The 26,905-nt window shown below is 47.2% G+C and overlaps 10 protein-coding genes across 10 annotated transcripts; 8 read left to right on the top strand and 2 right to left on the bottom strand.

Annotated features, from left to right (window-relative positions):
• Positions 1-445: 445 nt before the first annotated feature.
• On the top strand, positions 446-1,974 carry BGW36DRAFT_292354 (F-box domain protein; the record flags this gene model as incomplete). Its single annotated transcript, XM_046210909.1, has 2 exons — positions 446-809; positions 872-1,974. The coding sequence occupies 2 exons, from the start codon at positions 446-448 to the stop codon at positions 1,972-1,974; spliced, it is 1,467 nt and encodes a 488-aa protein (XP_046073889.1).
• A 687-nt stretch (positions 1,975-2,661) lies between these two features.
• On the top strand, positions 2,662-3,399 carry BGW36DRAFT_356852 (alpha-N-methyltransferase NTM1; the record flags this gene model as incomplete). The annotated part of the gene is made up of 1 exon (XM_046213818.1): positions 2,662-3,399. The coding sequence occupies one exon, from the start codon at positions 2,662-2,664 to the stop codon at positions 3,397-3,399; it is 738 nt and encodes a 245-aa protein (XP_046073890.1).
• Positions 3,400-3,486: 87 nt separating this feature from the next.
• On the bottom strand, positions 3,487-5,053 carry BGW36DRAFT_425019 (PUA-like domain-containing protein; the record flags this gene model as incomplete). Its single annotated transcript, XM_046220053.1, has 5 exons — positions 3,487-4,028; positions 4,082-4,198; positions 4,259-4,276; positions 4,329-4,757; positions 4,813-5,053. 5 exons carry the CDS (start codon positions 5,051-5,053, stop codon positions 3,487-3,489), a joined length of 1,347 nt encoding a protein of 448 aa, XP_046073891.1.
• Positions 5,054-5,749: 696 nt separating this feature from the next.
• Positions 5,750-6,388, top strand: BGW36DRAFT_124451 (uncharacterized protein). Its single transcript, XM_046209312.1, has 2 exons — positions 5,750-5,927; positions 6,138-6,388. Exons 1-2 carry the CDS (start codon positions 5,858-5,860, stop codon positions 6,287-6,289), a joined length of 222 nt encoding a protein of 73 aa, XP_046073892.1. The 5' UTR covers positions 5,750-5,857; the 3' UTR covers positions 6,290-6,388.
• BGW36DRAFT_356854 (putative MFS multidrug transporter) lies at positions 6,276-8,381 on the top strand (the record flags this gene model as incomplete). Its single annotated transcript, XM_046213819.1, has 9 exons — positions 6,276-6,777; positions 6,847-6,924; positions 6,977-7,411; positions 7,471-7,620; positions 7,673-7,820; positions 7,871-8,031; positions 8,080-8,174; positions 8,224-8,301; positions 8,361-8,381. 9 exons carry the CDS (start codon positions 6,276-6,278, stop codon positions 8,379-8,381), a joined length of 1,668 nt encoding a protein of 555 aa, XP_046073893.1.
• Positions 8,382-9,031: 650 nt separating this feature from the next.
• BGW36DRAFT_373603 (mitochondrial peroxiredoxin PRX1) lies at positions 9,032-10,827 on the top strand. The gene is made up of 6 exons (XM_046215595.1): positions 9,032-9,463; positions 9,522-9,630; positions 9,689-9,781; positions 9,843-10,002; positions 10,055-10,313; positions 10,367-10,827. The coding sequence occupies exons 1-6, from the start codon at positions 9,444-9,446 to the stop codon at positions 10,395-10,397; spliced, it is 672 nt and encodes a 223-aa protein (XP_046073894.1). The 5' UTR covers positions 9,032-9,443; the 3' UTR covers positions 10,398-10,827.
• Positions 10,828-11,599: 772 nt separating this feature from the next.
• Positions 11,600-14,239, top strand: BGW36DRAFT_291602 (putative regulatory protein Ral2; the record flags this gene model as incomplete). Its single annotated transcript, XM_046210853.1, has 1 exon — positions 11,600-14,239. One exon carries the CDS (start codon positions 11,600-11,602, stop codon positions 14,237-14,239), a length of 2,640 nt encoding a protein of 879 aa, XP_046073895.1.
• A 1,080-nt stretch (positions 14,240-15,319) lies between these two features.
• BGW36DRAFT_373608 (beta-lactamase family protein) lies at positions 15,320-17,558 on the bottom strand. The gene is made up of 5 exons (XM_046215596.1): positions 16,828-17,558; positions 16,334-16,765; positions 16,191-16,268; positions 15,852-16,130; positions 15,320-15,791 (listed from the first exon to the last, which is right to left on the bottom strand). Exons 1-5 carry the CDS (start codon positions 17,243-17,245, stop codon positions 15,715-15,717), a joined length of 1,284 nt encoding a protein of 427 aa, XP_046073896.1. The 5' UTR covers positions 17,246-17,558; the 3' UTR covers positions 15,320-15,714.
• A 2,949-nt stretch (positions 17,559-20,507) lies between these two features.
• BGW36DRAFT_373611 (uncharacterized protein) lies at positions 20,508-22,003 on the top strand. Its single transcript, XM_046215597.1, has one exon. The coding sequence runs from the start codon at positions 21,409-21,411 to the stop codon at positions 21,880-21,882; it is 474 nt and encodes a 157-aa protein (XP_046073897.1). The 5' UTR covers positions 20,508-21,408; the 3' UTR covers positions 21,883-22,003.
• Positions 22,004-25,175: 3,172 nt separating this feature from the next.
• BGW36DRAFT_291447 (putative calcium homeostasis protein Regucalcin) lies at positions 25,176-26,282 on the top strand (the record flags this gene model as incomplete). Its single annotated transcript, XM_046210838.1, has 4 exons — positions 25,176-25,226; positions 25,273-25,433; positions 25,490-25,633; positions 25,697-26,282. 4 exons carry the CDS (start codon positions 25,176-25,178, stop codon positions 26,280-26,282), a joined length of 942 nt encoding a protein of 313 aa, XP_046073898.1.
• Between the last annotated feature and the right edge of the window lie 623 nt (positions 26,283-26,905).

Consider the following 26,905-nt stretch of genomic DNA (forward strand, 5'->3'; position numbering starts at 1 on the left):
TGTGACCGTGGTGTGGATGGCTGATCTAGCGTTCGACAGGTCCATCGACGACGAAGCCCGCCAGGGTCCGCTGCTTGCTGCAAGTCCAGGTCAGTGAGCAGCATGAGCACATGCATGGATCTGTCGCGACATGAGACCTGCTTCCCCCAACCCTTCTAGTGCTGCCAGCTTGTTTCTGCAGGGCTCCAAACAATGCCATTTTCGACGACCGATTTCTCCGGCTACTTGCATTTACTTGCTGGTGGGTGGACGGGCCCGTCTGTTAAAAAGGGAACCTCCGGCATTTGAACTGCCGCCGCTTCGATCTCTTCTTTGCTTTTTCTGTCTACTTTTTGTCTTTCCTTTTTCTAAATTTCTCTCCCACACTATCTTACTCTGCTTTGCCCCTCTATGCTAGTTGGCGTGTGCCACAGCCGGTGAGTCGGCTGCCCTGCCTGCTGAGACAATGGATAAGCAATGTCTCATCGATTGCCTGGCCGACGAGCTGTTGAACCTGATATTGTTCTTCCTGGTGGTCGGGTCGGAAGAGGTTTCTGATGGGCGCATTAGTCGACGTGGCCTCATCTTATCAGCAATTAAAAGAAATGGCAGCGAAGCGAATTTTCCACGCGGCGAGAAATCAGATCTGGACAGGTACAGACTGGTCTGCAAACGATTTATGAGAATTGCGACACCACGAAAATTCCGCCACTTTACGCTGAGATTCTCACGGGATGGATTCAAAAGGCTCAATGAACTGGTCGATATGCAATTGGCTTGCCATACGCGGCATTTTACATACATGGTCCGACCCTTCTATCTAGGGCGCGGTATGCTCCCATCAAGTTGGAACTTCATCGTTGGATTCACACACTGACAAAATCCATTTTAGACTGGGAGAACTTTCTCGCCGATGTCTCTTTAGACCATCACTCGCTCTCCGAGATTCACCGACTACGGTTAGCGGACCAAAAATTCCTAGTCGAAAATGCAAATGACTTGGCTGCACTGAAGAGAGCAATGTCCTTCTTCTCATCCTTGCAGCAAGTAAAGCTTCTTCGGCTTCAGGATCAGGCGGATGAAGAGATCTTGAAACTAGCAAGACGAGGGAACCCAGAGAGGGATCTCCATCTTGACTGGGACCCAGCATGCTCACATGCGGTGCAAAGTTTGGGGGTCGCTCTCCTGGGCTCTACGTGCCACTCTGTCCGATTCCTTGGGCCCCAACTTAGCCCGAAAGCCGCAGTGAGATTGTTACACACGCCCGAGCTAGTCATGTCTAGTCTCGGAGAACGTCTCACCTGCTTGGATGTTAATTTTCAGTCAGCCCACGATGTGACGTCGATGATGATTGGGCTTTCTGGAGTTTTTCGCAACTTCTTACTTGCAGCGCGAAATCTAGTTACGATAAGTGTCGGCTTCTCTGCCGACTTACCCGTTTCTATACCTTTAGAGGACATATTCAACCATCTCCATTGGCCACGTTTACGTTGTCTGGGAATACAGGGCTGGAAACTTGATTCGGCGGAGATAATCGCCATAGTGCGGCGCCATGGATCTCGATTGAGAGAGCTTCGCATACCCTACGTATATCTACGGGAAGGAAGTAGGTGGCGAGATATTCTTTCAGTGCTACATAACGAAATAGAACATCTTGAAAGTGTGGACCTACAGCACATTGACTATGCCTTTCATTTTGACTCGGAAGTCATTCATGGGGTGGAGATCCCACCCCTAACATCAACAGAAGAAGAGGATAACGGTCTCTATGAAGACGAAAGAAGCGAAGATACTGATTCTTCGTACGTCGTATCTGCGCATCACTCGCAGAGCGAGACATCAGACTCAGAGACTCACCAATGGCCAACACAGGCCTTATCAATAGGAGAACTCAGTCTACTGACTGCCAACGACTTGGGCGACAATGGGATGTACGTGAAACGAGAACATTGGGGTTTGTGGGAAAAATGGGTGGTATCACGATTGTATGTATAGCATCCACATGCATCCGCAGCATTTGGCGCGAATGGACTCGATGGATTCTCCCTTTCTCATTGTGTAGATACAACAAGCGACTTGTCTGCGTGAGCATCTTATGCTGTGAAAATACCGAGGGCAACAGGGTCGGGAGGCTTTTTGTTTACCAGAAATTCACTGTAAGAATAAAGGTGTCGCGTGCAACAGCCATTCCAATTGCAGTATCGATATATGTACGCATGTAATTTGTCTAGATGCCGTTTGTAAAGTTTAACTAGGTAGAACTCCAGGGACGACTGGTAGATTATGATCATGGTCTAAATAACGCGTCAGGGCTGAAAGCCAGAATCCTTGTGCTTCAAAATCGCTCAGGCACATGTACCCAGCCGACGCTAAAGAATCGGAAACATCTCGTTTAATAAAGTTCAGATGAAGGCCATTGTTATTGGACGACAATAAGAGATGACGTGGGACTGTTGACTTTCTTCAGCGTTTCCTGCAGAACTGTGGGGAAAAAACTTATGCGCTTAATTAATCCAATGCAGGTAACAATCATTTTCGTCCCAGCGCTGACAGGTATCTGTTTTGCGCCAATTCTTCCTCTGCGACTCGACGGCTTCCAAAACACCAATTGATATAGCTCATATCTCAATGCTATAAGAATCTATTGATGCCATCTGTATATCGTTGACGAAATAATAAAAGATGAGCGACATCGCAACTCCCGAACCTCCTCCCGACTCCCACATCGATCATGCCTCCTCGATTCAGTATTGGAACAACACACCACCAACCGTCGATGGCATGCTGGGTGGATTTCCACAGATCTCGGCTATCGATCTACGGGGATCTGCGTCTTTTTTGGCCAAGGTCCGTCGCTTAATATTACGACAAACGGCGCGAGGGAAACTCGAGAAGATCAGTTTGGGAGTCGACTGCGGCGCAGGAATCGGTCGAGTGACGGAAGGATTTCTGGGCAACGTGTGTGAAGTGGTTGATATCGTTGAGCCGATTGAGAAATTCGCGCAGGCTCTTCGCGACGGTCCCTTCGCGAAGAAGAATAATGGCGTCGTGGGGGATATTTATATTACGGGTCTGGAGAATTGGGTTCCTGAAAAGCAATATGATCTTATCTGGAATCAGTGGTGTGTTGGACATCTCACTGATGTCCAGCTAGTGGAATATTTAAAACGAGCTGCCGATGCCTTGACGGATTCTGGGCTCATTATTTTGAAGGAGAATCTGTCTACGGACGTCGACGGGAACGACCATTTTGACTCAGTAGACAGTGCTGTTACTAGAGCGGATGGGAAATTTAGAAATATTTTCAAAGAAGCGGGGCTGAATCTGATCAAGACAGAGGAGCAATTGGGCTTTCCTAAGAGCCTGGGGCTCCTCCCTGTCCGATTCTATGCTTTACGTCCGGAGCAATTGAAGAGCTGAAAAGCCATAAGCAACGAAAAAAAAAACATCAGGTTAGGAATAAATAACCGCATTCGAAATTAACAACCGATATCAAACCGCCATCCATCAAAACAAAGAGAAAATTGACTTATTCGTCTCGCTTTCCCGGGGCTTATCGCCTCTGTCAACCACAGGAGCAGATGGTTCACTAGGAACATGACCGTTGACAGTGTCAGCACCGTTAGACTGTTGGCCATCTAAATTGTGCGTTTTGTTCTGTGCCTCTTGCTGTCCCTCCTTATTCTCAGATCCTGTTGCCCCATCGGCAGTCTTGTTATCGGCCGGACTTTCAGACTCTGGTGCTGTCGCTGCAGACGGTTCTGGGGCGGTCTCGACTTTAGCCTCGGACTTGGGTTTGTTGGCTTTCTCAATCAACTTCGTAATGAATTCCCATTCCTTCGGTGTAACACGGGACACGCTTACGCGGGACTGGCGCAGAGTCTGCAGGTTTTCCAGTGCCTTCCCAGCGGTGCCATATGATTTCAATTTGTCCAACGGTAGAATATTGTCAAACTTACGACGGAACTCGACATGGACAACCTCCCATTTTGGGTTCTCCCGGGTCGACTTTTCGTCATAATATGGGTGGGCGGGATCGAATGCAGATTCTATCAGTGAAACGCGTCAGCATACAAAAGTACTTCTCTCAAATAATATATACCGTCGACCGAGTGTTCCCTGACAATTTCCATCAAGCCCACGATTCCAGGGACCTTGCAGCTTGAGTGATAAAAGAAAGCGTAATCGCCTTGCTTCATCGCGCGCAGGTTGTTCCGAGCTATTATGCACGAACATTAGAGATAAGATTAGGAAATAAACTAGTCCTAAGCACTCTTACCGACAGGATTACGAACACCTAATCCGATTCAGTTAGTAACAATAGTCAGAATTATCGAAAGCCATCTTACCATCCCATGGTTCCGGCTCTGTAGCGGCTTGTAGATCGTCAATTGAGAACTTGACATCCACACCTTTTACCAACCGCGACTCGGGTTCTGCCTTCATAAGCCAGTATGATCGGCCTTCGGGTCCGTATGCGTCATCTTCAGGAACCTCAATAGTTAGGTCGGGCTCTTTCTCCTTCAGGTGCGCGAAGGCTCCATTCACGTCTGGAACTTTCCGGGTATATTTTCTAACCTGCTTTTTGGCAGGCGTTTCTATAGACTTCTTGGATGTTCCAATTGATCTCTTTCGTTTCCCAGTAGTCTTCTTGGAAACCTCGATCAAAGCCTTTGGAGGCCTTCCAAGTCGCTTCTTAGGCTTACCTGTGACTGTTTTTGCTGCTACGACATTTGATTTCGCGGCAGCAGCTTTAGGCTTGGTCTTGGGCTTTTCGTCTACTCATCCATGCGTTAACTATCGCCAGATAATGACATCAATTCTGTCACGCACCTTTTGCAGACGGAGCACTCTTGGCTGGACGGCCCCTTTTCTTTGGGGTGCTCGTCGCGGCAGGAGGAGTAGCACTGGGCTTAGCTGTCGCATTGACTTTGGCTGTGCGTGGTGGGAGCTTTGGGAATCGCTTGGGACGCGCAGTTGCCGCAGTCTGGGTGGTTGACTTGCGCGCTCTCTTTGCAGGCGACTGAGTCGCGTTGCTGTCAGCAGCAGCCGATGGACGCTTTCTGGGAGGCATCGCGAAAGTGGCTCAGATTGCGTTCTTTCACAAAACGTCTATATTACTGCGATCAGTTGGAATCAGAAGAATTGAAAGAAGGAAAAGCCGACATAAAAGAGCTACGAACGGTGGTGGCCCGGAGTTGTTTGCTGTTGTCTGTCGGTGTTGAGCGATGTTGTTTTGGGTGATCTGGGGGGCGCTAGGACGGTATCGGTTAGAGAGCTTAAGCTGCCTAGTATGTCCTCAGCAGTACTTGCTCAGCACTTGCTCATAGTTACTTCTCAGTACAGTACCATGATTTTGCTGATATTGTTGTTCGTGCTCCAAGCTCAGTCTTGGATTTTCAGCTTGCCCTTCAGTTTGTCATCCAATGCGAAGTTCGAACCATGCTCTCTGCCAGTGAGTTTGTTGTGAGCTCGGGCCGCTGCATGACACTGCATGTTGCACTGAACGCATGGCGGTGGCTTGAACTGTGACCATACCACGCTCTGTGGTATAAATATCGCTGCTTTGCTGCTGTAGTTGATGCCTTGCATGTTATCATTATTCCAGGCCGACGATTGAGGCGCCATGCAGTGCGCATTCCGCCATTCCCACGCGCACATTGCGCCTTTGTTGGATATCTATCTAGCAGCCAACCAGCTGCCCCTTTCCATCAGCCCTAACTGTGCCTAAACGCCGCAGTTACAGCCATGATGATGCCGTATTGAGAAAGAATCCAATTCTTATGAAATCAGCAATGGCACTTCGGAGGTTGGTGCCAAGTCCGACCCGATTTCCCCGGCGACCACCAGTTTTGGCCAATCGCATCCAACGATTCTCATGCGATGCCGGGTATGCGGCGTAAGAATGAGCATCATCAGTACCTACTTTCTTGCACAAGCTTCGTTTTGTGAGTCATCAAAATCCCACATGCTTGGGGATGGGGCCACGACGTTTCTATGAGTGAAGTGGCAAGCCTATCTTTGACCTCGGATTTTGTAGCGAGCCGGCAAGATGCCCGTAACCTGCCAAAAAAAATGATGCTTGACTCCACTTTTGGATTTCCCCTCGGCCTCGAACTATCGCTTAGTGCTGTTGCTGACTGCATTGGATAACTAAGGCTTTGCTTGTCTTTTCGGACTTTCTAATACTGCCATGGGACCACCTTCCTTCGCGTCCTTCAACTGTGCTACTGCTATCCCGTTCATTCCTGGGACCTGGTGTTGTTCTTGCAAAAGCATCGTATCTCAAAGACAGAATGGCGGCGCCTGATATTGGCCATTCTCAAGGACCAGTATCTCTTGATGCCAGTCTTGCACTCGAAGATTCACATCTGCCAGCCGATGCAAAGCCAGGTCACCTCCCACAACAAGTACAAGATATTGAGCATCTCTACCTCGGCTTTAAAACCACACTCCCAGCGCCGGCTGGACTGACAGAACCCAAGCCCGGAGCCGCTACGCTACCACAATGCCCCGATTTGAAGAAATATATCTCTCCTTTCCTTTGGTCGAGTGCACGCAAGTCAGTGATTACATGGCTAGCATGTTGTGTTACCCTGTTGGCTGGTTATTCGGCTGGTCAAATCACACCAACCGCAACGCAGCTGCTTCCTGTCTGGAATGTCAGTAATGTTGCCTTCAATACTGGTATTACAGTCTTCTGCGTCGGGTTTGCCATTGCCCCCATGGTTCTGGCTCCCTTTTCTGAGATCAACGGTCGGCGGCCTGTGTTTATTGCCAGTGGCGTACTTTTTACAGGTGAGCCTCGGGCTTATAATGGTTGTTGTTAAATGAAAAGCTAACTTGTGCGTCTTATCCTCTTTTCAGCTTGTATTTTTGGCTGTGGTGGATCAAATTCATTTGGAGGATTGCTCGTTGCTCGGTTCTTTCAAGGTGTTGGTGGATGTACGTATTCGACTTTCCAACCAACTCGGCATTTCCTAACACTCACTGGCAGCGACGTATTCAACCATGGTTGGTGGAGTCATCAGTGATATTTATCATGCCGAGGACCGTAACACACCCATGGCCTTGTTTGCTGGGGCAGCGCTCTTCGGAACAGGCCTAGCTCCTATTTGCGCTGGCAGTATCGTCGCGCATACGTCCTGGCGATGGGTTTACTGGTCCCATGGAATCGTCAGCGGAGTTTTTGTGATTATCATGTATATTTTCCTAGATGAGACGCGGGGAAGCATTCTTCTAAGCCGCAAAGCTCGTGCCCTCAACGGATGGTATGAAAGCCTTGAAGAAGCTGGCCACTTTGGAGTGGTGTTTCCATCTGATGGGTCCTTGGAAAAACAGACAGTTCGTCGGATTCGCTGGAAGGTGAAAGCCGATGACGAGCGGGAGTCGCTTGTCAAGATGATTAGCATCTCATGCTATCGGCCTTTCCGTACACCACCTTATTTTCAAACTAGTTGATGGATTAATGAGCTGACACATTACTCACAGATTTACTGTTTTCCGAGCCAGTGGTATTTTTCTTTTCCATCTGGGTGTCTTTCAGTTGGGCAATTTTGTACCTGCAGTTTGGATCTATTCCTCTGGTTTTTGAGACCAACCACGGGTTTACAGTTGAGCAGTCTGGTGCTGTCTTCGCATGTAAGTGTTACTGAAATATCCCTTTTTTTTCATTTGATTGATATCTCTCTAGCGATGTCGGTGGGTGCTATACTGGCTACTATTTTGAGTATTGCCCAGGAAAAAATAGCAATTCGTTTTGGTAAGATGTCCAGCACTCCAGAAGGCCGCTTATACTTTGCGTGTATCGAATCCATCTTGATGCCCGTAGGCCTCTTCTGGTTAGTCATCATACCTTCCTTCCACAGGACGGTTTACTAAATATGTACAGGTTTGGCTGGACATCTTTTTCATCTATTCCGTGGATCTTGCCAGCAATCGCGGTGGGATGTGCTACGATGGGCATTTTCTCTATCTATCTGGCAGTTTTCAACTACCTCGCCGACACATACCATCGATATGCAAGCTCTGCGCTTGCAGCTCAATCTTTCTGTAAGACCTCTACCTCTCCTCTAAGGCTAATGTGCTGACTCTTTGCAGGCCGTAATATGTTGGGAGGTGTTTTTCCATTAGTCACCAATGCCTTGTTCACCAACCTCGGATACCCCGCAGCCTCCAGCCTTTTAGGCGGCATTGTAAGTTCCCTTGTCGATGTTTTGTTTTGGCGTTGCTCACGATAGCTAGGGTGCATTGTTGACTATTGTGCCATGGGTGCTTGTCTTCTTCGGGCCGAAGATTCGTGCTCGCAGTAAATTTGCTAGTGTACGTTTTCGTCTTTCGTCTTTCGTCTTTCGTCTTGCATTGTGCTAACGGTGATTTAGGAATTGGTGCATCAACATTGAGTCCCGTACCGGCTGTCCACCGTATACCAGAACCAGTCATCAAACCAAATCCGCACAAGAGCATCGCATGATGAAATGATTCACCAGTCCGAAAGTGAGCCCGATGACTGTGAAAACATGATCGTGCTTCCTGTGCAACTGTCAAGCTGCTGCTTGCGGACCAGCAACAGCACCTGGACACAGCTCCCATGGGGATTCATACTTGAATATCAAATAGCGAGGTCGGCTGCTTTGCGCGATCTGGTCGCGATTGCGCCATCTTCTCTGCAGGCAATTGGTTAGCAAAGAATGGGCACTATTTTGCTCTCTGGCATTCGGCCGACAATCTCGGGTGAGAAGCTGGTGTATATATGCGAATGGTTCTCGACGATGGCGTCTCCTGTGTCTGTCCAGCGGCAGAAAGGCCAAATAGTTGTGGCCAGAGAGGGACGAGTATATAGTAGTAATGAAATGCACCCATAGTTTGGGAAGAACAGTGACCAGGCCTGGTGCAGCGTCAGTAGAAAGCTAGAAGCATTGACAATTAAAGTGCTGGCCCATGCCCTGAAAGGGACAAGCGCCCCGGATGACAGCCCCACTTGTGCACGACTCGCCCGAGACTTCTGGGTTGACTAATCATGGCTGATTTTATTTACTGCTTCTGATTGGCGGCGCTACGCATCTTCCTCATTATGCAATCTCAGTGGGCTGCCATTGGCCCGCACAAGCAACAGCTGTTTCCTACAGCCAATAAGGTACCCGCCGTGGTCGGTCCAGAAAGATGGGGAACTTTCATAAGCATTCAGAAACGCACCATCAGCGGCCCATCGCCGCTGCGGCGTGCCGCAGCCGGCGATGGCGTGATTGCGCCTGGCTGTATGAACAGCATCATCGACATGCCTAACAAGTACACACAGGGAAGGAACTGGTGGAGAGAGGGGTCGTGCCTGCCTGTGGAGGGGAAGCTATATTTATTTACTGCCGCCCGCCGCCCTCTGCGTCTATCTGTCTGTCTGTCTGCTTCACCTCTACTCGTATTATTACTCGTCTCTCTCGAACAAGCTTCATCCTTCAACCGTCACAATGGCCACCGAACGTGCTCCGTATGTTCCACAACCCGGCTGCCGCCTTCTTGCTTGCTTGCTAACATGGCCGTGACAGTCTCCGCTTGGGCTCTGTTGCCCCGGACTTCGATGCTGAGACCTCCAACGGTCCCATCAACTTCCACAACTTCATTGGCGACAACTGGGTTGTCCTGTTCTCCCACCCTGTAAGCTGGAAATGGTGCTATATACTTGACGTTAGATCTAGACTGACGTGAGGGATAGGATGACTTCACTCCCATTTGCACTACTGAGCTCGGTGCTTTCGCGAAGCTCGAGCCTGAGTTCAACGCTATTGGCGTCAAGCTCATCGGCCTGGTCAGTGGATTCGCCCGATTCACCTATGATTATTGGACCTCCCAACTGATTGAATATGCAGAGCGCCAACAACGTTGACTCTCACCACAAGTGGATCAAGGACATTGACGAGGTCGCTGGCTCCAACCTCAAGTTCCCCATCATCTCCGACCCCGAGCGAAAGGTCGCTTACCTGTACGACATGGTTGACTACCAGGACACCACCAACGTCGACTCCAAGGGTGCGTGCGGTGTTGTATTCAGATTTTCTGGCGTTTTCTGATTGTTATCTAGGTCTCGCTCTGACCATCCGTACCGTCTTCGTCATCGACCCCAGCAAGAAGATCCGTCTCACCCTCTCCTACCCTGCCTCGACTGGTCGTAACACTGCCGAGGTTCTCCGTGTTGTCCAGGCCCTCCAGACCACTGACAAGAAGGGCGTCACCACCCCCATCAACTGGCTCCCTGGTGACGACGTCGTCATTCCCCCAGTTGTCTCAGACGAGGCTGCCAAGGCCAAGTTTGGCGCCGAGAACATCCGTACCGTCAAGCCGTGAGTATTGTTTGGCCGTCAGACGAGAGGACGTAATAGCTAACATGCCGCAGTTACCTCCGCTTCACCAACGTTGGCAAGTAAATGCATGCGAAGCAGACGATATTGTACGAAAATAGCGGAAGCTAGCCATTTTGATTTCATATGTGATGCCATTAATGATACCGAAGCTGTTAGAAGCTTAATGAAATGATTATTCAACTACATGCCTATGGTTTATCCTTAAGTTCTTGGCGTTGCCGCCTAAAATACATGAAACGAGACCAGCGCGAAACGGAGCGGTGATTCGCCGATGCATTCTGGAGAACCTCCAGCACTGCAGCTACTGCGGTTAGCGCTGGTACTTTTCACTTGAGACGCAAGGCAGCCGTTGTGCACAGTGTATAATACGTAGTGGTAGTAATAAGAGTAATATGATGTGTTGATGCTAATGATGCCCCGGCTGTTCCCTTCCCCTTGCATATTCGCCGAGAGAAGTTTTCATGTGTGCCTCGAGAATAATGGCCGATTAGTCTATCGCCCATACTACCACAATACCACGTCACATTCATAATTCCCTGTGTAATCAATCAATCAATAAATATTAAATAAGAAAACAATAATCACCGTAGTATGTTCCGTGCGTCCTGTAGCAGCTAATACGGAGTAATCCGCGCTGATTGGCCGCTGGCCCCGGAGCTGAGTGGTGAACCACGGATGGCCTGGTCGAACGAAACGAACCTGTTGGGACAGCAGCCCCCTGGTTACTCCCCCTCCAGACCAGCCTGTATATTAATTCTATCTTTGTCTCTCGCAGTGTGTGCGGTCGGGTTTTCCTGCAGCCGGGTTTCGCCGTAATACGACACACGCTGCATACAGGATTGAAGAGTACTCATGCAGATAATTCAGTCGAATGCCGCCATGTGCTGACCACCTCACCACCATCGCAACACCAGCCCTCCCAGAACTGCCCCTTCGCAGGCGGCCCCCTCCATGATTTGCGTCTTCTCGTCATATATATATCCCCGGAACATCCATATATTTCTGCGTCGATCCGGTTATATATGCGACATTTCACTGGTCCCGCCGTCAATCGAATAAATTTCTCGCTGCTGAAATTGACTGGAAAATGCTGCTGATCCCCCCTCGAGAATTTATAATAATTAATCGCTCATATACGTCTACCAGCGGTCCGCGTTTCGCTTTCAGCACTTGCGACGATACCGGTGTACGAATTCCCTTTATATTCGCTTTAAATACGTTTATTTACTAGAGACCACAACAACCTGCGGGGAAGTATATCCAAAATGTCGCGGAGCCAGTCGAGTCTGAGTTTGAACCAGTTCGACGGCGTTAAAGATGATATCGCAGCAACCTCGGCTTCGCCCGCCCCGCCGCCGGGGAGTGCCATGTCTGGCCCTATAAATCTGTCTGGCCTGGTGTGTAATGTGCGTAGGACGACCGGTCGAGAGCCTCGTGCTTTGGTTGGCGCAACGACAACTATCCTGGGGGATAAGCTATACGTCTTCGGAGGCCGCGTGCTGTCGCGATCAAATCCACAGCTCACATCTGATCTATACGAACTAGACCTAATCCGCAGACATTGGACAAAACTGGAAACATCGGGCGACATACCACCCCCTCGGTATTTTCATAGTATGTGTGCCGCTGGCGATACGAAACTTGTATGCTTTGGAGGAATGTCCCCAGCAACCGGCAGCGAGACAGTGCAAGGAAACAACCAAACCGGTCAAGATACACAAGCCGAGGTCAAAGTCATGGCGGATATTCACGTTTACGATGTGCTCATGCGAACCTGGACCCGTGTTGCCCCCAAGGACTCTATACAAGGCCGCTATGCTCATTGCGCTGCGATCCTACCGTCCAGTACCTGCTTCACATCAGCTAATGCGCCTTTATCCGCCATCCACAGGAATCCATCTTCGACCAATCCGCACCAGGGGACGCTTGGCCCTGACATCGACGGACTGGGTGGCGCTGAAATGGTCATTGTCGGTGGTCAGAATAGCTCCAACCACTACATAGAGGAAATCAGTGTCTTCAACCTCCGCAGTCTCAAATGGACATCTACAAGCCCTTTAGGTAGAAGTTGTGGTGCCTATCGCAGTGTTGTTGCACCACTAAGCAACATGAATGTGTCGGAATTGGGGATTACAGCGGAAGACCCAGAGGCCGTGGGCCAGCCAATTGAAAGTCCAGAGCGGGGTTCGCCTATGCTGATATATTCTAACTACAACTTCTTGGATGTCAAGTTAGAGCTGCAAGTACGACTCCCGGATGGTCGACTGGTAGAGAAACCCATGGTTGGCGGTGTTTCCCCTCCTGGCTTGCGTTTTCCCAACGGGGGAATCATCAACAATCATTTTGTCGTCAGCGGGACTTATCTCACCTCTTCCAAACAAGAATACTCTCTGTGGGCTCTTGACTTAAGGTCACTTACTTGGAGTCGTGTTGATGCTGGCGGAACAGTCTTCAGCAACGGTAGCTGGAATAGAGGTGTTCTTTGGGAAAGGCGCAATACGTTTGTCATTCTAGGAAACCGGAAGCGAAGTTTAGTGGACGATTATAATCATCGGCGGATCAATTTCTCCCATTTGTGTATGGTCGAATTGGAGGCATTTGGATTGTACAACAATCCTTGCCGCACAGCTCCTACCTCTGGCTATGTGTCAGTCAGCTCCCCAGCAGTCCCAGCATCATTGCAGGCGAAGCTGGCTCAACTCACATCTGGCGGTCGGCCATTCTCTGCTGCATCGGACGAGTTGGGTAAAGTAGCATTTTCCATGCGTGAAATGGCCGACATGGATCTTCAAGCTCTCGGAGGCGAACGCATTCCCGTCAACTCGCGTATTTTAGCTCGTCGATGGGGCCCTTTTTTCATCCAAATACTCCGCGAATCATCGGACCCCGGTATATCAGATTCTGCAACTCTGCGTGGTGCTGGTGGATTCGGGCCAAGTCGCAACTCGAGCATTACTATCACGCCTTCTCTAGACTCCTCCAACGGCAGTTACTCCAATGCCAGCACATTAGTCAGTGGCAACAGCTCATCATCTGCCCATTCAAGTCTACTAGCAAATTTGGACATCCCGTCCGCCCATTCTATTGCTCCAACAACGCGTCCACGAGTGTTATATCTACCACACACGCTACAAACAGTCAGACTGTTGGTTTACTATCTATACACCTCGTCACTACCTCCTGCCAGCTCTCCACTCTGTACACCACAAATCCTCTGCTCTGTCTTGCAATTAGCCAGGCCATACCAGGTCGATGGATTATTAGAAGCAACTGTTGAACGTCTCCACGAAGTTTTAGACGGCCGTAATGCCGCTGCGGTATTCAACGCAGCGGCCATGGCCGCAGGTGGTGGTCGTGGAACTGGATTCGTCAGTGGACTGGGCGGCACTTTGGAAGTCTTGAACGGCACACAGACCCCAAGTGACTCATTTGCTAGCGATGGCATCTTTGGTGGCTTGCAGGGCCCTATCGCCTCGGATTCCTCTGACACGGAACTCGGTCGACACAGCCGCATTGATTCCCTTGGCACCTCCAAACAACTTCCGCTACGCATCAACACCGGTATGTCTCGTTCGCAGAATGGCGACTACGATGATTCCTTCAGCGAAGCCAGCACAAGCGCAACATCCTCCAACAACAGTTTCAGCCAGGCTGACTCGGATACGCTTGACGAAGGCGGTACCACCTCTCGCCTACCCAGACAACGACGAGGAACCGACGCTGAGGCGACGGGACGACAGATCTGGACTGGCGATGTTAGCAGTGTTATTGGGTTGCAGAAGAGAGGGTTGCGAGGGTTGATGGAAGGTCGGAGAATGCGCGAGCGTGGTGGTGGGAATTCCGGAGTCCCTGCAGCACCTTCCAGTGTAGACACTACAGGGTCTGGAGAGGCCCATATGAACTGATGATATTCGACGTATTATATGGCTGCGGATTTGTTTCGTTTTGTTTATTGCAGTGGTTTATTTATATAAGCACATAACATGGCTTGAATTGTTTTTAGCCACGGATATAGACAGGCGGTGCTGGTGAATGGATTCGAATCACTTCTATCTTAAGGAATGGTGTGATTTTTGAGCTCTTATAAAGCATCAATGGATAAATTTGCCAGCTAGTTTAACATCAGTGCTATACGCTACATACTTCAATTAGAATATACAGACTATCCAAGTCCATGTACAGTAGGGTGGCAAAAGTTTGAATATAGCACCACAAAAATTGAAGTGATAGGAGCGCTCCGCATAACAATATTAATAATATTTGAACTTTTTGCATTCTTTACGGGCGGCCCCTAAATTGATCTGACATAAATTGGTGGAGATGCAGATGAAAGATGTAGAAATCTGAATATCTATATTCAAACTTATGTCATATTAGTGTAGATACCTACAATCCTTTCTACGCTCTCAGGAGATCGTCTGTTATCTGGCCAAGCTCATATACATCGAAAAGTCTGATGTGGACTTTGTAAGCCACTCGATCTAGAGATCTTCGCCCTAGGCAAACAGCTTATCCATCTCCTCTCACGCACTGCGTAAATCGTTCGGCAGATCGTACCTCCTGGGATCGCCATGTGCAGATTGCAAACTGCACATGGGATTCGTAGGAGATTTTGCCGAATATGGCTAAACAACTGGGTTCGAGGTATGAACGTAGCCGCGTTTGATGTGTTCCAGAAGCCCAGGAGTTCTAAATGGCGATATTCTTTCTAATGCCAGAGCTGTACCATTATTCTTCTTTGCTCGTATTTCTTCTTGCCAGTCTTGCGCAACTTGAGTGAGTGAAGGATCTTCAGTAGTATACCCCTAACAATCCTAGAGAGTATATCTTTCCTTCTGACAACCGTAATCTAGAGAGCGTTGCATCAGCCATTGTTGGGGATGTTCCAATCACAATAGACGCTCGACATTTTGCGAAGGCATGCTCACATTGATAACAAATCTATGTTGTACCTATTGAGGCACACGACTGTTGTCATCAACCGAGCAAGATGGTCTGCTTTTCCCATTCAGATTTGCTGACTCGCTCCACTATGTTTGCATCAATCCTGCAATCCCGTCTTCTTTTTACGCGCAGAATTAGTGCTCTCATTGCAAAATGTTCATCGTTATCCACCGAATGTAGATTTGCGAATGGGAAACCTAGCTCGTTTAACAACACGCACAATGCCGCCTGAGGGAGTATAGAGGTCTGCTCCGCAATCTTTTGTGTATCTACTGTTGTCACAACGGACGCTTTAATTGTTCTTAATACATATGATGTACGACTAGTATGTTGCCGGCAAACCCGCGAGGAAGGAGCGGCCAGGCTACCTGGATACCTCCACTACACTCTACACCCTACACACTCATGGGTTCATACTACACCCATATACATTCCCCTAGTGATGTGCCTGCTGTGCTAGTCCTTGATACAACCCAGTCTCAACCGCATCATTCGTCTCGAGCACTGCAAGGTCTGTGTGTCTTGTAAGTTTATCTCTAAACGAGGATTCAAAGAGAAGGACAGACTACTTACCACCATACGGCATAATCTGACTAGCAATCATTCCACCCACGCCCGTATCGCGGTCCGCAAACCAGAAAAGATTAGCTATCCCTTCCCAGTTCACTGTGCCAGCGGGTCGACCGGTAGCCCACTTTCTGTGGTTGATCGAGAATGTCAGTCCCCAGCCTTCAGTCTCGGTATCGTCGGTTGCAGGCCGTACAGGACCATGGTTTGCGAGATGCGGTTTTGCGGATTCAGAGGGCGTATTGCGGTATCGCGGTAGGTTGGGGATTTGGTCTTTGAACATTTCTGAGTGGTATGTGTTAGTTTCGCGCCATATGGATGGTTCATGGACAAGAAGGTGAATACCGTCGACTGTTTCGGGTTTGAGAATACGCGACTTGGTTCTGGGACAGGTCCCGTTGTTTAAGAGAACTGCTATTATTTCTGCATCCTCTGTTATCAGCACCTGTTTTGTCATGCCGTGGAAGTTATTGATGAAATGAACGCACTGCAGTATTCTACCGGCGTGCCGAAGCACCCAGCACCGCCAGAGCAGAACCTATCCTCAGGTTGACCAGTACGACGCTCGGCAAGTGGAAACCGATACAGATGGTCCGAAAGGTGTAGCGAGCCATCTTTTTCTCGTCTGTGCATATATGCCAATCTCTTTTTCATATCTCTCGTTGGGAAGAAAGCTATATCCTTTACGCCGAGTGGTTCAAAGATATGTTTTTGGAAGTATTGGTCGAGTGATAAGCCTGTGACTCGCTCAAGGAGGACTCCCGCCCAGTCTATGTTGACTCCGTATTGGAATTTCGTGCCCGGCTGGTTCACGAGAGGCAGACCGAGCACGTCGTCCGTGTTGCCGGCGAACTCGTCGAAGCCGATGGGAAGGGAGTAGTCGCGGAGCCTGGGGTCATCGAAAGGGTATGGAAATCCCGCTGTCACAGCAGTCAGAAAGAACAATATGGTGCTATATGAAAATATAGATTGATGGATATACCAGTATGATTCAACAGCATGCGCAAGGTAATCGGTCGTGTTTTCTCCACCAGCCTAAAGCCAGTCTTCAAATCCCCCTCAAGGACCTTGACATCTCTCAACTCTGGCGCAATGGTTTCAACTTGTCGCCCATCATCAAGCACCAATTTTCCCTGCTCAACAAGCTGCATGCACGCAATTCCGGTAATCATCTTGGTGCAAGAAGCCATCCAGAAGACTGTGTCTAGCGTCATTGGATCGGCGATTCCGAGGCCCTTCGCGCCTGACGCATGGTTGAATATGATCTCGCCATCGCGATTGACTGCGGAGTATACCAGACCTGCGACCGCAGGGCTTGTGCCGGATGTTGCTTTATCGAGGTGTTGTCGGAGGGACGTTTGAATGCCTGCGGGGAAGTGCGGGGAGGGAATGGCAGGCATTTTGTTGGTGACGTTCTACAAAGCAGCGAAGATACCCCAAGAGAATGAAGTTAATATGACAGAATAGAGGATTCTAGGTGAACGGGGCAAACAGCACAAGGGAATGCAGAGAAAAGCTAAAAACTCCTTCGAAGCGAGGCGTGCTCCTACGGCATGCTGGAGAACAAATGAGATCGTCGCATGTGTGGAGTTTCGATCAGCGTGCGAAAACAACGTCTTTGCATGCGATTACTATCATATTAGTATACCATTTATCGTTCTGATAGAGAAATTTAAACGAAGCATATGACGAAAGGCCGCCGGTATAATCATAATATCGGTATAAAGCTACTTCGATATGATGTATCAGTTTAATCGTATCATCCGCCAGTCTATTCCTCTATTGGCGTCACAGTCTTAACCACTTTGGCCGGCTGGCCCATTGCTACACTCCAGTCAGGTATACTCCTGCTCACCACTGCGCCAGCAGCAATCGTACAGCCCTTCCCTATCGTCACTCCCGGTAGAATCACTACATGGCCGCCTATCCAACAGTCATCCCCAATCACGACCGGCTTCGCATACTCAATATTATTCCTCCGACTTTGAACATCTGTCTCATGCGTCGCTGCGAATATCGACACATGCGGTCCAAACATAACCCGATCGCCAATCGTGACGAGACCGCAGTCTAAGATGGTTAGGTTGAAGTTGGCGTAGAACCGCTCCCCGAGACTGATATTGCATCCATAGTCGACATAGAATGGTGGCTCGATGAATATCTCATTGCCATTGGCAGCTCCAAGGATTTCTTGCAGCCAGTTCATGCGCAGCTTCTGCAGGGCATCATAGTTTTGGAGGTCGGCTGCTTCTGGCGGTGGAAAGTAGCTGTTGTAGCGGTGACACCATGCGCGAGCCCGAAAGCGAGCGTTTGCTAGCTCTGGGACCAGCGAGTCATATCTACAGTTATTTTAGCTGTGGAAGACGAGCACGTGGCGCAGGAATACAAGGCCTTACAGCATGCCGGATATCATACGCTCGTATTGTTCGCACCATGGAACTTTGCTCAGTTGTCTGGCGAGGGCTATCTGCTCCTCGCTCTTCTCCTCAGCAGCCCCGATAGCTCCAGGCTTCGTACCTGACATTCTGACCGCAATTCTGTGATATTTCTGTTAACCAAACTGGAGTTGTGGAAGCGCTTGCTTTGAGGAACTGCCACCGGATCCTCTTTATGTAAACGGGGCGCCGTCGAATACCCGAAGTTTAAGCGAGATTCCAAGCGAAAACTACTTTAGATGAACCGACTTACTAATGAGATGAGATGGAATCAAAGATATCACCTTACTTTGGCTAGCTCATTGATTCATCGATATTAACGTAATAATTAATGAAAAGAAGTCTTTGAAAGAAACGGCTTACCCTTTCACATTTAGCCCATCAGCGATCCTTTCCCGGGGATCCTATCAAAAGTCATGGAGTGTAACTGACATAGAAATAATATCTACCAGAGAGTCTTGTCTTCTTATATTGTTCAATATCTTGAAGGATGAAATATCTGTTGATAGGACTTTATCGTTTATCAGATATATATAGTTGTTTAACTAATTTTAATCATTCAGTATCATTTACACAGACTAGATATTGACGACTACTCTTTAATTAGTCACGGATTGCTCTTTAAGGGAATTTATTTCACCAATAGCTTCTTCTTCTCGGAGAACGAAAACGATTCCAGAGAAGCAGCGTTGGTAGGATCGGTAATATTATCTATAAGCCTTAAAAAAAGCCAGATGGTGCTGCCAAGTTCATTGTGCAGTTCGCGTAGAAAATGATCACAAGTAAAACCATAGAAGGTTGACAATTTACATTGACTTCTAAATCAATACCAGATGCCGGTTCCAGATCTAGTTATTTCATCCATTTCCAGAGCATCATATGTTGGGCAGTTGTACAAAATTTGTATAATCCTGCTGGCAACATTTGAAATATTACCGAAACAAACAGAAACAGAATCACGATGATTGAAACTTCATTAAGCTCTGGTATGATAATAGAAAAAAGGGGTAGAGCATATTGTGAAGTTATAGGGTGAATTCAAGGTAAACCAGCATTTAGATTAAGCAGTAGTAGAAGAAAATTCTTACCAACAGCACAACCTTTTGCAATCGGGTGAGAGTGCGTCAGGTTTTGCGCAATATACCAGCATTACCCGCCAATCTGGAATGCAAAATCCCTCAGAGAATTATATTCTGAAACTAAAATAGCCGGAGATGAGGATTTTGATGTTGGATATCGTCTATCGACCTTTAAGGCGTTTACTACTAAAATCTTTCTAGGATATCGCTTTAGATGTTGAAGCCTTAACGAGTCCTGACGAAGTTGTAGGACAATAATTAACGAGACGTGTGGTCTATTTAGATAGTTGCCAATTAGGAATACATCTCAACTGACTTATACATCTGTTTCAAGTTATAATGAGTCTTCAACTCAGATATGCTTCCGTGACATTGCCAACCCATAGAATATGTCAACATCTCATAACAACATTTGAATATCCAAACGGTCTTGAAGACCTGGTACCTAGTAACGCCCATATCAATTAATCCCGCTAAAACTTGTCCCGGACGTCGATATCTCAAAAGCAAAATGCTCGCCCAAGCAAGGCTTGTAATGCCTTCATGTAACTAACGGACCACCTAGACTTTAGAATAAAGTGACTGGAACTCTTTTGAATACAGAAAGACTTGCTAGGGACTTTTAAACTGAAGTATGCTTATATTAATATTAGACATGTATAGGCAGTATAGGCAGTATAACGTTATCAATATCAATATCAATATCAACTAATGTTTAATGAAGTTCTATATACAAATACACAAGTCTTCATCGTTTGATATTTGAATGAAATTCTGGAAATATCTCCCTATAGCCATATTACTAGTAAGAATAAATATATAACTTCTAGAAATATTTATCTTAATATTGAAGCCTCGAGCAGATGATCTGATTTCAAATATTTAACATAGCCTATGCTGCGAGTTCCTTTCTAATCCAGAAACCTTTACAACAAAATAATCAAATGATACATTTGCCCGCTCATTTCTGGAAGGAATTATTATTGAACGCATTGATTGAATTCCTGACTCTGTTCCTTCTCGCCATAGACTAAGGGTTAGATCATATTTGTACTCGGTGTTCTCTTGTACGCATTGTAAAGTTTACACTATCAATGATTTTTGTTTACTACAATATTCTGCCAGCGATTCGAAAATTAATTCAATATGTTTCGATACATACAGAGAAGCCTTCACATTAATCAGAAAAGTCTTGATCTCGGTTGTATACTTCTACGGAGTGTACAATTAAGGTGGTCACAGGACGAGGTAAACCCTAACATGACAACTAGCTACTCCAGTCTCTCCTAGTCTTAAAATCGCAATACCCCCAAACCAACTACAACTGGCAGTCGAGAAAGTCAATTGGCTCCATTGCTTCATTATCAACTAGACAGGCTGAGCAGTCCTATTTCCAAACTAACCGACATGCTCAGGCGTCCAGTAACGGTGAGTCGGCGACTAGGAGTACATTGTCAGAACGGCGAGATTTTCCGAACACGCCAAATATGCTGGATCCCTATCCTTGTCGGCAAAAACTGGTCAATCGCCTTGAGAGTATTGAATGTTGGTCCACAACTCTTGTGAAGGCCTCCGACGTGCATCCAATGGCCGCTTGCAAATAACCGCTGCCATTATTCCCCAGTGTGCGATGGCACACCCATCATTTCGGCGACACGTATACATGCGTCAAGGATTAATCATCACCAAGCAATCTTTAACAATCCTTGTTATTCCCATTGCCACCAACCACTAGCTCCATTCACAAGCCAACCCCTACGGATCACATGACCATTCATGTCTGCGAGATCATGAGAGCTAACAAATCTAATATCTAATATAGTTTGCTCGCAATATCAAGCCGGTTTTAGATTCATTGTGCTCAAATAGCCCTAGTAGCTAGCTCCATAACCTAGCAACCAACATAACGGAGCTGCAGATAGATCTCCTATAGGTAGCAGCAATATTGAGATCGACATTGATACAAACCCCCAACGATATACCCTAGTAATGCTGCCTCGCATGCAAGATACCATGTAGCGCACACTCCGAATCATCAGTCAGTCATACATGCAGAAACGCAAGGCACTCTTGCGTGCCTCATGCATACGGCTTTATCCACATAATACCGAAAGCCTTACAATACTGTATATAAATGTAATTACATGCACGTTGTGCGTATCGATTTTCATGGTTATGACTCGTACGTATCAATTGATGCTCCGATCAAAATACGTCACATTTTTGCGTATTCTTTGTCGCCGTGAAAGGAATCAATCGGTCGAGTCATATCCTTTGTCTGTTGATATTTGCTGTTGCAAGGATTTTGAATGTAAAATTTCTTTGTTTCTAGCACGACTACATGTAAGCGAGAAATTTGGCTTGGACGACCGTTATTCTGCTAGATACGCGCTACCAAGGACCCTGTTGGAAACGATAAGCACCAGTCGATACTATTTGGGCAAACCCGAAACAGTACAAAGAAAAAGAAAGACACTCCAAAAGGAGCAGGTGACGAATATCCCTGCCTGTTACTGGCAATGATCGAAAGCGAAGCGGCGTCTTATTGGGCGCCGTCTGCAATTTATCTCTCTCTTATGCACCAGGTTGGGCGTGCAACCAGAGTAGGCAATGGCAGTGGCATGAGCTGCATGATGCATCACTTTAGCGTGTGATAGGGCCGCTTCTGCGTGGTCTGTTTTGCTGGTCTGGCCCCCTCCATGCCTCGCTTTTCCTTCAGCGCGTGGGGTAAATTGGATCTCTCTTTTACGTTTCCTTGCCATTTTAACTTTTCGTTCCTCGCTTCTGCATTGAATTGGCTGGAGAGGAAAAATTACTCCGTAGTATCCGTACAGAATGGTAATAAACCGCAACCTCTTCGGATCAATACCATCAATTGATGATGCATGTGGCGGGCATTGCCTGCTGACTGGCACTAAAATCGTTCATTAATTAATACGGAGGCTTTGGCGGGAGAACGTGCTCGACGGGCTAATGACCAATAGTGTTTAGGGCAGACGAGGCGTAATTTGCTCATTTCCTCGTTTGCTCTCTCGGTCTTTACAAATCAAAGGCCGCCGATTCACATGTACCACAGCCAACACAGGCCGGCCGAGCCTTCAAAATGTTCTATCTAACACCTTGTTGTCTCGATAGAAAGCGATTGTCGGAATTGGGGCCGTTCTCCCCGTTCAGGCTAGATCAATTCATTCATCTACGAATATGCCGTCTTTGTATCGACTTTTCCTCCGAGCATGTACACGACACATCATATCTAGAACATCGCAGACAGCAACCGCGAGAACCGCCGAATCCAATCAAAAATAATTCATATGGACAACCACAACAATACTAGCAATACTAGCAATAATAATAACGATTATTATAATAAACATTGTATCATCCAGTCCGGATACAAATGGGAATGATAACCCGGGTTCCGGGGTGGAGGTTGTGTCACTGTGGCAGATTGATTGAGGATGCAGGTTGATGCATCACAAATCATCGGTAGTGCTTATTATTAGTATTAAGGTGTTGGGTGTCAAGCATCGTGAGCAAGGCGTTGGGTGGGATAGCGTCTGGCGAATGTATTATTTCTGTTAATTTTCTTTTTTGCCTCTGCGCTTCTATGAGCTAGAAACTTGGGATAACAAGTCAGGGTGACTCTTTAAGCGATTGGCAACACCCAATGGGTTTATTTTCAATTTGACTGTTTTATTGCTGCTACATATCATGTACAAGCATGGTACAATCTAATTACACGATTCGTAGCCGTCAGTAATGGAAACAGAGTGAATGTCGGAAATACACACCGGTTCGGAGATCTAGAAATGAGCCGTATTATCTATACATCACACGCGAGTACCAGAAAGCCACCCCTAGTATGAGCATCCAATCGGACATCTGGAATAGCGACTGTGATTTATTACGCGTATTTCGTCTTAGTCGCGGGGTACTTGATCCATTTGTATACGAGAATCGTGCGTCTCATGTGGGCATGTCGAGGTTTAGTCTGACACATAATAATATCAATTATAATATCTATAACCTTGACATCCAACACGAATCAGTCACCATGTCATGTATCATGGACATTTCACTAGAAATGCTTGATCGTCACCATCTTGGATGGATTATTAAAAAACCCCGTCATTGGTCCAATCCTGCAATCCTTCTCCGGTTTGCATGGTGCACGGTCAAATAGGATGAGATCGTGCATTGTAATTATTTATTTTAAACATCGTTAATTGGATTGTAGGAAGAATTCAAACTTTATCTTCAAACCCCTCCTTTACCGCCTATTTTAAGTTTATTAGTAGAATAACAAATGTCTATCAACCACTAGGCTTTCAAGCGTTGTCCTCTACCTGTTGGGTATTCATATAGTCTGGTCCTGTCAAATCTAAATGCTAATTCACTGCATCAGTGCATTTCCATGTACTTCTGACTAGCCGGCTGTTTTTGGTTATATACGAAATCAAAGTGCATCCAATATCCACTTATTGCCCACGCAAGCTTTGTCGATACACGCTCCCTCGTTATTTACTATTTAGACCAAGATGGTATAAAATTCTATCAACTGACGCCGTCTTGGATACTTAAATAGCGATAGTGATAGCCAGTGGTTGGTCTATATAATGTCGAGAGAGTAAATCTGGTATCTAACGCACGGCTGCGAGTCACCCAACATAGACAATTCACGAGGAAAGTAATGCCCACAGAACCTAGGAGAATTGACGTTATTATTATTTAATAAGCACACTACCATCTTATCTTGAGTGAAAGCAGCATCGAATAGCGAGCAAATACATTATATACCAGTTAGATGATCTCTGTAAGTAAAAGGTCTCAGACTTATCATTATTTATTAGTCCATTATTTGCAGCTGATACCTTTTTCAGACCGGAATGATCTCCCCGCGACCGTCTCTCCACTTAGAAAAACCCAAAAGCCTCAGTTGCTGTGCCCGTTGGAGTGGGGGAAAATATTAACATGGTGAACAGTGCGTCTGCCAAGTCCATCATTTTCCCATTTGCTGGAACCACGCGATGCAACTTTTGCCTTTGCTCTTCTTCCAGGGGTCCGTCCACGACTCCACAGTCACAGTTTTCCCAGACGATCTTCGTTCTTCACATTTCATTTGCTTTCTTTTTCCTCTCCTTTCCTTCTTACCCGACCTGAGTAGGCCCGAGTTTCCACACCGGCTAAAAACGGCCCCCGGAGTATTTCTCACTATTGACTACTATTGACCGTTGGTGCGCGATATGCCGGGTACGGTACGGCACGGCACGTTGTTCCTCCCGCATGCCCGTAATCCTTGAGACTCGAAAATCTTGTATCTAACCAGTCAAATAGAAAATAAAACTGAAAATGGCGCACATTGAGGATTGAAGGGGACTCGTAGATGTCACCAAATCTTGTACACATCACACAGTAATTGTATGCTGCAGTGTGCAGCTTGTGCAGTACTCAGTTTCTTTCCGAGCTGTTTGCCCCCTGCTTAATCGCTTCCATACATATAGAACACCAGACTCAATTAAAATACTTAGTAAATAGTGCTAGATATAGCTTCGATTTGTACGTGTTGAGAAACATGATAGACGAAATGGCGGGTAACCCCCACTCGGGGAAGCCTCCGTGGTTAATTTACATCCCACGTCCAGTTTTCTGGTTTTGTGCGACAGTCATGTCACGGCCTATTTGTTTGAAAATTTGTTCAATAACCACCGGTCGCCGTGAAGAGCCAGTTGATTGCTGCTGTTGACTGCTCGGCGAGTTGCTTCGTGAAACAATTGAACCCATTAAAAAGAAGATACCATTGAAAATTAGATCATATCATGGCTGTGCCAAGCTCCGGCGCTAATCTCCAGAAATGGACCGTTACTGAGGTACTGCTTCTTCGCAATAATGACACCGCCTCGCTGATTAGAATAGCCATACCTGGATATACGCGGTGGTTTGCTTGAAGGTCCTTACTATACGCCGGCCCGCAATGAGCTTCGCTTTATCGACATTGACCATGAAAAGGCCTACTTCCTTGACCTTGCCAAAGGACCTGAATCCCTGAGAGTGGTTTCAGTCAATTCCCCTATTGGGTAAGCTTGCTGTGAATGCTTAGAGATGGGTGGCTCTGACTTCAGATCCTTGTCAGAGTGACTACAGATGTCGCCGACGGTTCGGCGGATAATCCTAAAATTCTTGTTGCAGCTAAACATGGGTTTGCGACTCTTGACCGACAGTCCGGCTCACTGACTTACGTCAACCGTGTCTATAATGACTCGGAGGCATCATATAGGTAGATTAAAAAAAAAGAAAAACCCCTTACTTTTGTGTGACAGGCGAATAACCGGTGAGGTAGAATGCGGTTCAACGACGGTGCCGTTGACAGCCATGGCCGTTTCTGGGCGGGTTCTTGCAATGACCACAGGGTGGTTAAAGTAGAGGACCAAGGAACCTTGTATCGATTGGATCCCGACCTGAGCGTGCATGTCATGGTGAATCAGATGATCTGCCCGAACGGCATAGGGTGGAACGCTACCGACGATGTCATGTATTTGACCGACTCACCTAGAGGGAAGATTTATGCCTATGACTACGATGCTCAGACGGGGGCCATATCCAATCGCCGCGACTTCTTCACGCTGGATGCTAGCATCGGTGAACCCGATGGATTTGCCATGGACGTGGAAGGTTGTCTATGGGTCGCTATCTGGAGGGGCAGTCGTATTCTTCGAGTCAACTCCCAAGGCGAGGTTACAGGAGAGATCTCCTTCCCGACTAGGTTCATAACATGCCCCGAGTTTGTGGGCACCGAACTAATCGTTACCACTGCGTTGGAAAAAGAGCCACTTGCGTACCCAGAGTCGGTTAGGTGGAGTGGAAAAGTGTATAAATTGGATGTAGGAGTGCAGGGCAAACCTAGAACTCCATTTCGTCCATGGTGACATAATTTATTGACAATTTCTTATCATTGATGTGGATGGGGCACTGAAGAATACGGGAAAAGAGGGATTTGCATTATTCGCTCCACTTGTGCTCTGTTCGTATCATAAATCGTTAGACAGATGGTGTACGGGGATAAGCTATTTTACATTTAGCGGGCCCACGTTTGATAATGATCTGATTATCGAGTAATCCTATTGGAACATGCCATCAGCCTAGTCCACCTATTTTGCCTTTTGTTGTGGTTTCCTTTTTGTTTCTCACCTTTCTTTGCTTTTTCCGTCCCGAAGGAAAGCTAGTCCCGAAGGAAAGCTAAAACAAGAGTCTTAGCAACCGTCACCTGTGCAGCACAGTCCGAATAGCGGAGGCAAAACTTTGGAAGTCGTCTTTCGCTCTTGGGGCGACACTAGTTAATCGTGCAAGCCCTGAGAGACGACTTGCCAATATCCATGCTAGGTAAGCGCGACGCTAATTTTCGATTCCGTCGTACTACTACTACATAGAGTCTGGCTTCATGGATATCGTCCGCTAAAAGCGCCTTAGCAATACCAACCCAGCTGTTAACCTACTGCTGTTAGCCTGTTAAAGGAAAAATCACCATATTTTTCGATTCGGTTGCATGTAC

Source organism: Talaromyces proteolyticus, assembly GCF_021365285.1.
Source record: "Talaromyces proteolyticus strain PMI_201 chromosome Unknown BGW36scaffold_4, whole genome shotgun sequence".
NCBI classification, from domain to species: Eukaryota; Fungi; Ascomycota; class Eurotiomycetes; order Eurotiales; family Trichocomaceae; genus Talaromyces; species Talaromyces proteolyticus.

Excerpts from the sequence above, each read along its gene's own strand:
- BGW36DRAFT_124451 (XM_046209312.1), top strand. The coding sequence starts at position 5,858 with ATGCGATGCCGGGTATGCGGCGTAAGAATGAGCATCATCAGTACCTAC. Across the intron at positions 5,928-6,137 it reads TCTTGCACAAGCTTCGTTTT|GCTTTGCTTGTCTTTTCGGA; the intron begins GTGAGTCATCAA and ends TGGATAACTAAG.
- BGW36DRAFT_373603 (XM_046215595.1), top strand. The coding sequence starts at position 9,444 with ATGGCCACCGAACGTGCTCC. Across the intron at positions 9,464-9,521 it reads ATGGCCACCGAACGTGCTCC|TCTCCGCTTGGGCTCTGTTG; the intron begins GTATGTTCCACA and ends TGGCCGTGACAG. Across the intron at positions 10,314-10,366 it reads AACATCCGTACCGTCAAGCC|TTACCTCCGCTTCACCAACG; the intron begins GTGAGTATTGTT and ends AACATGCCGCAG.
- BGW36DRAFT_373608 (XM_046215596.1), bottom strand. The coding sequence starts at position 17,245 with ATGCCTGCCATTCCCTCCCCGCACTTCCCCGCAGGCATTCAAACGTCC. Across the intron at positions 16,131-16,190 it reads CAAACCCGAAACAGTCGACG|AAATGTTCAAAGACCAAATC; the intron begins GTATTCACCTTC and ends CATACCACTCAG. Across the intron at positions 15,792-15,851 it reads TCAGATTATGCCGTATGGTG|ACCTTGCAGTGCTCGAGACG; the intron begins GTAAGTAGTCTG and ends CAAGACACACAG.
- BGW36DRAFT_373611 (XM_046215597.1), top strand. The coding sequence starts at position 21,409 with ATGCAGAAACGCAAGGCACTCTTGCGTGCCTCATGCATACGGCTTTAT.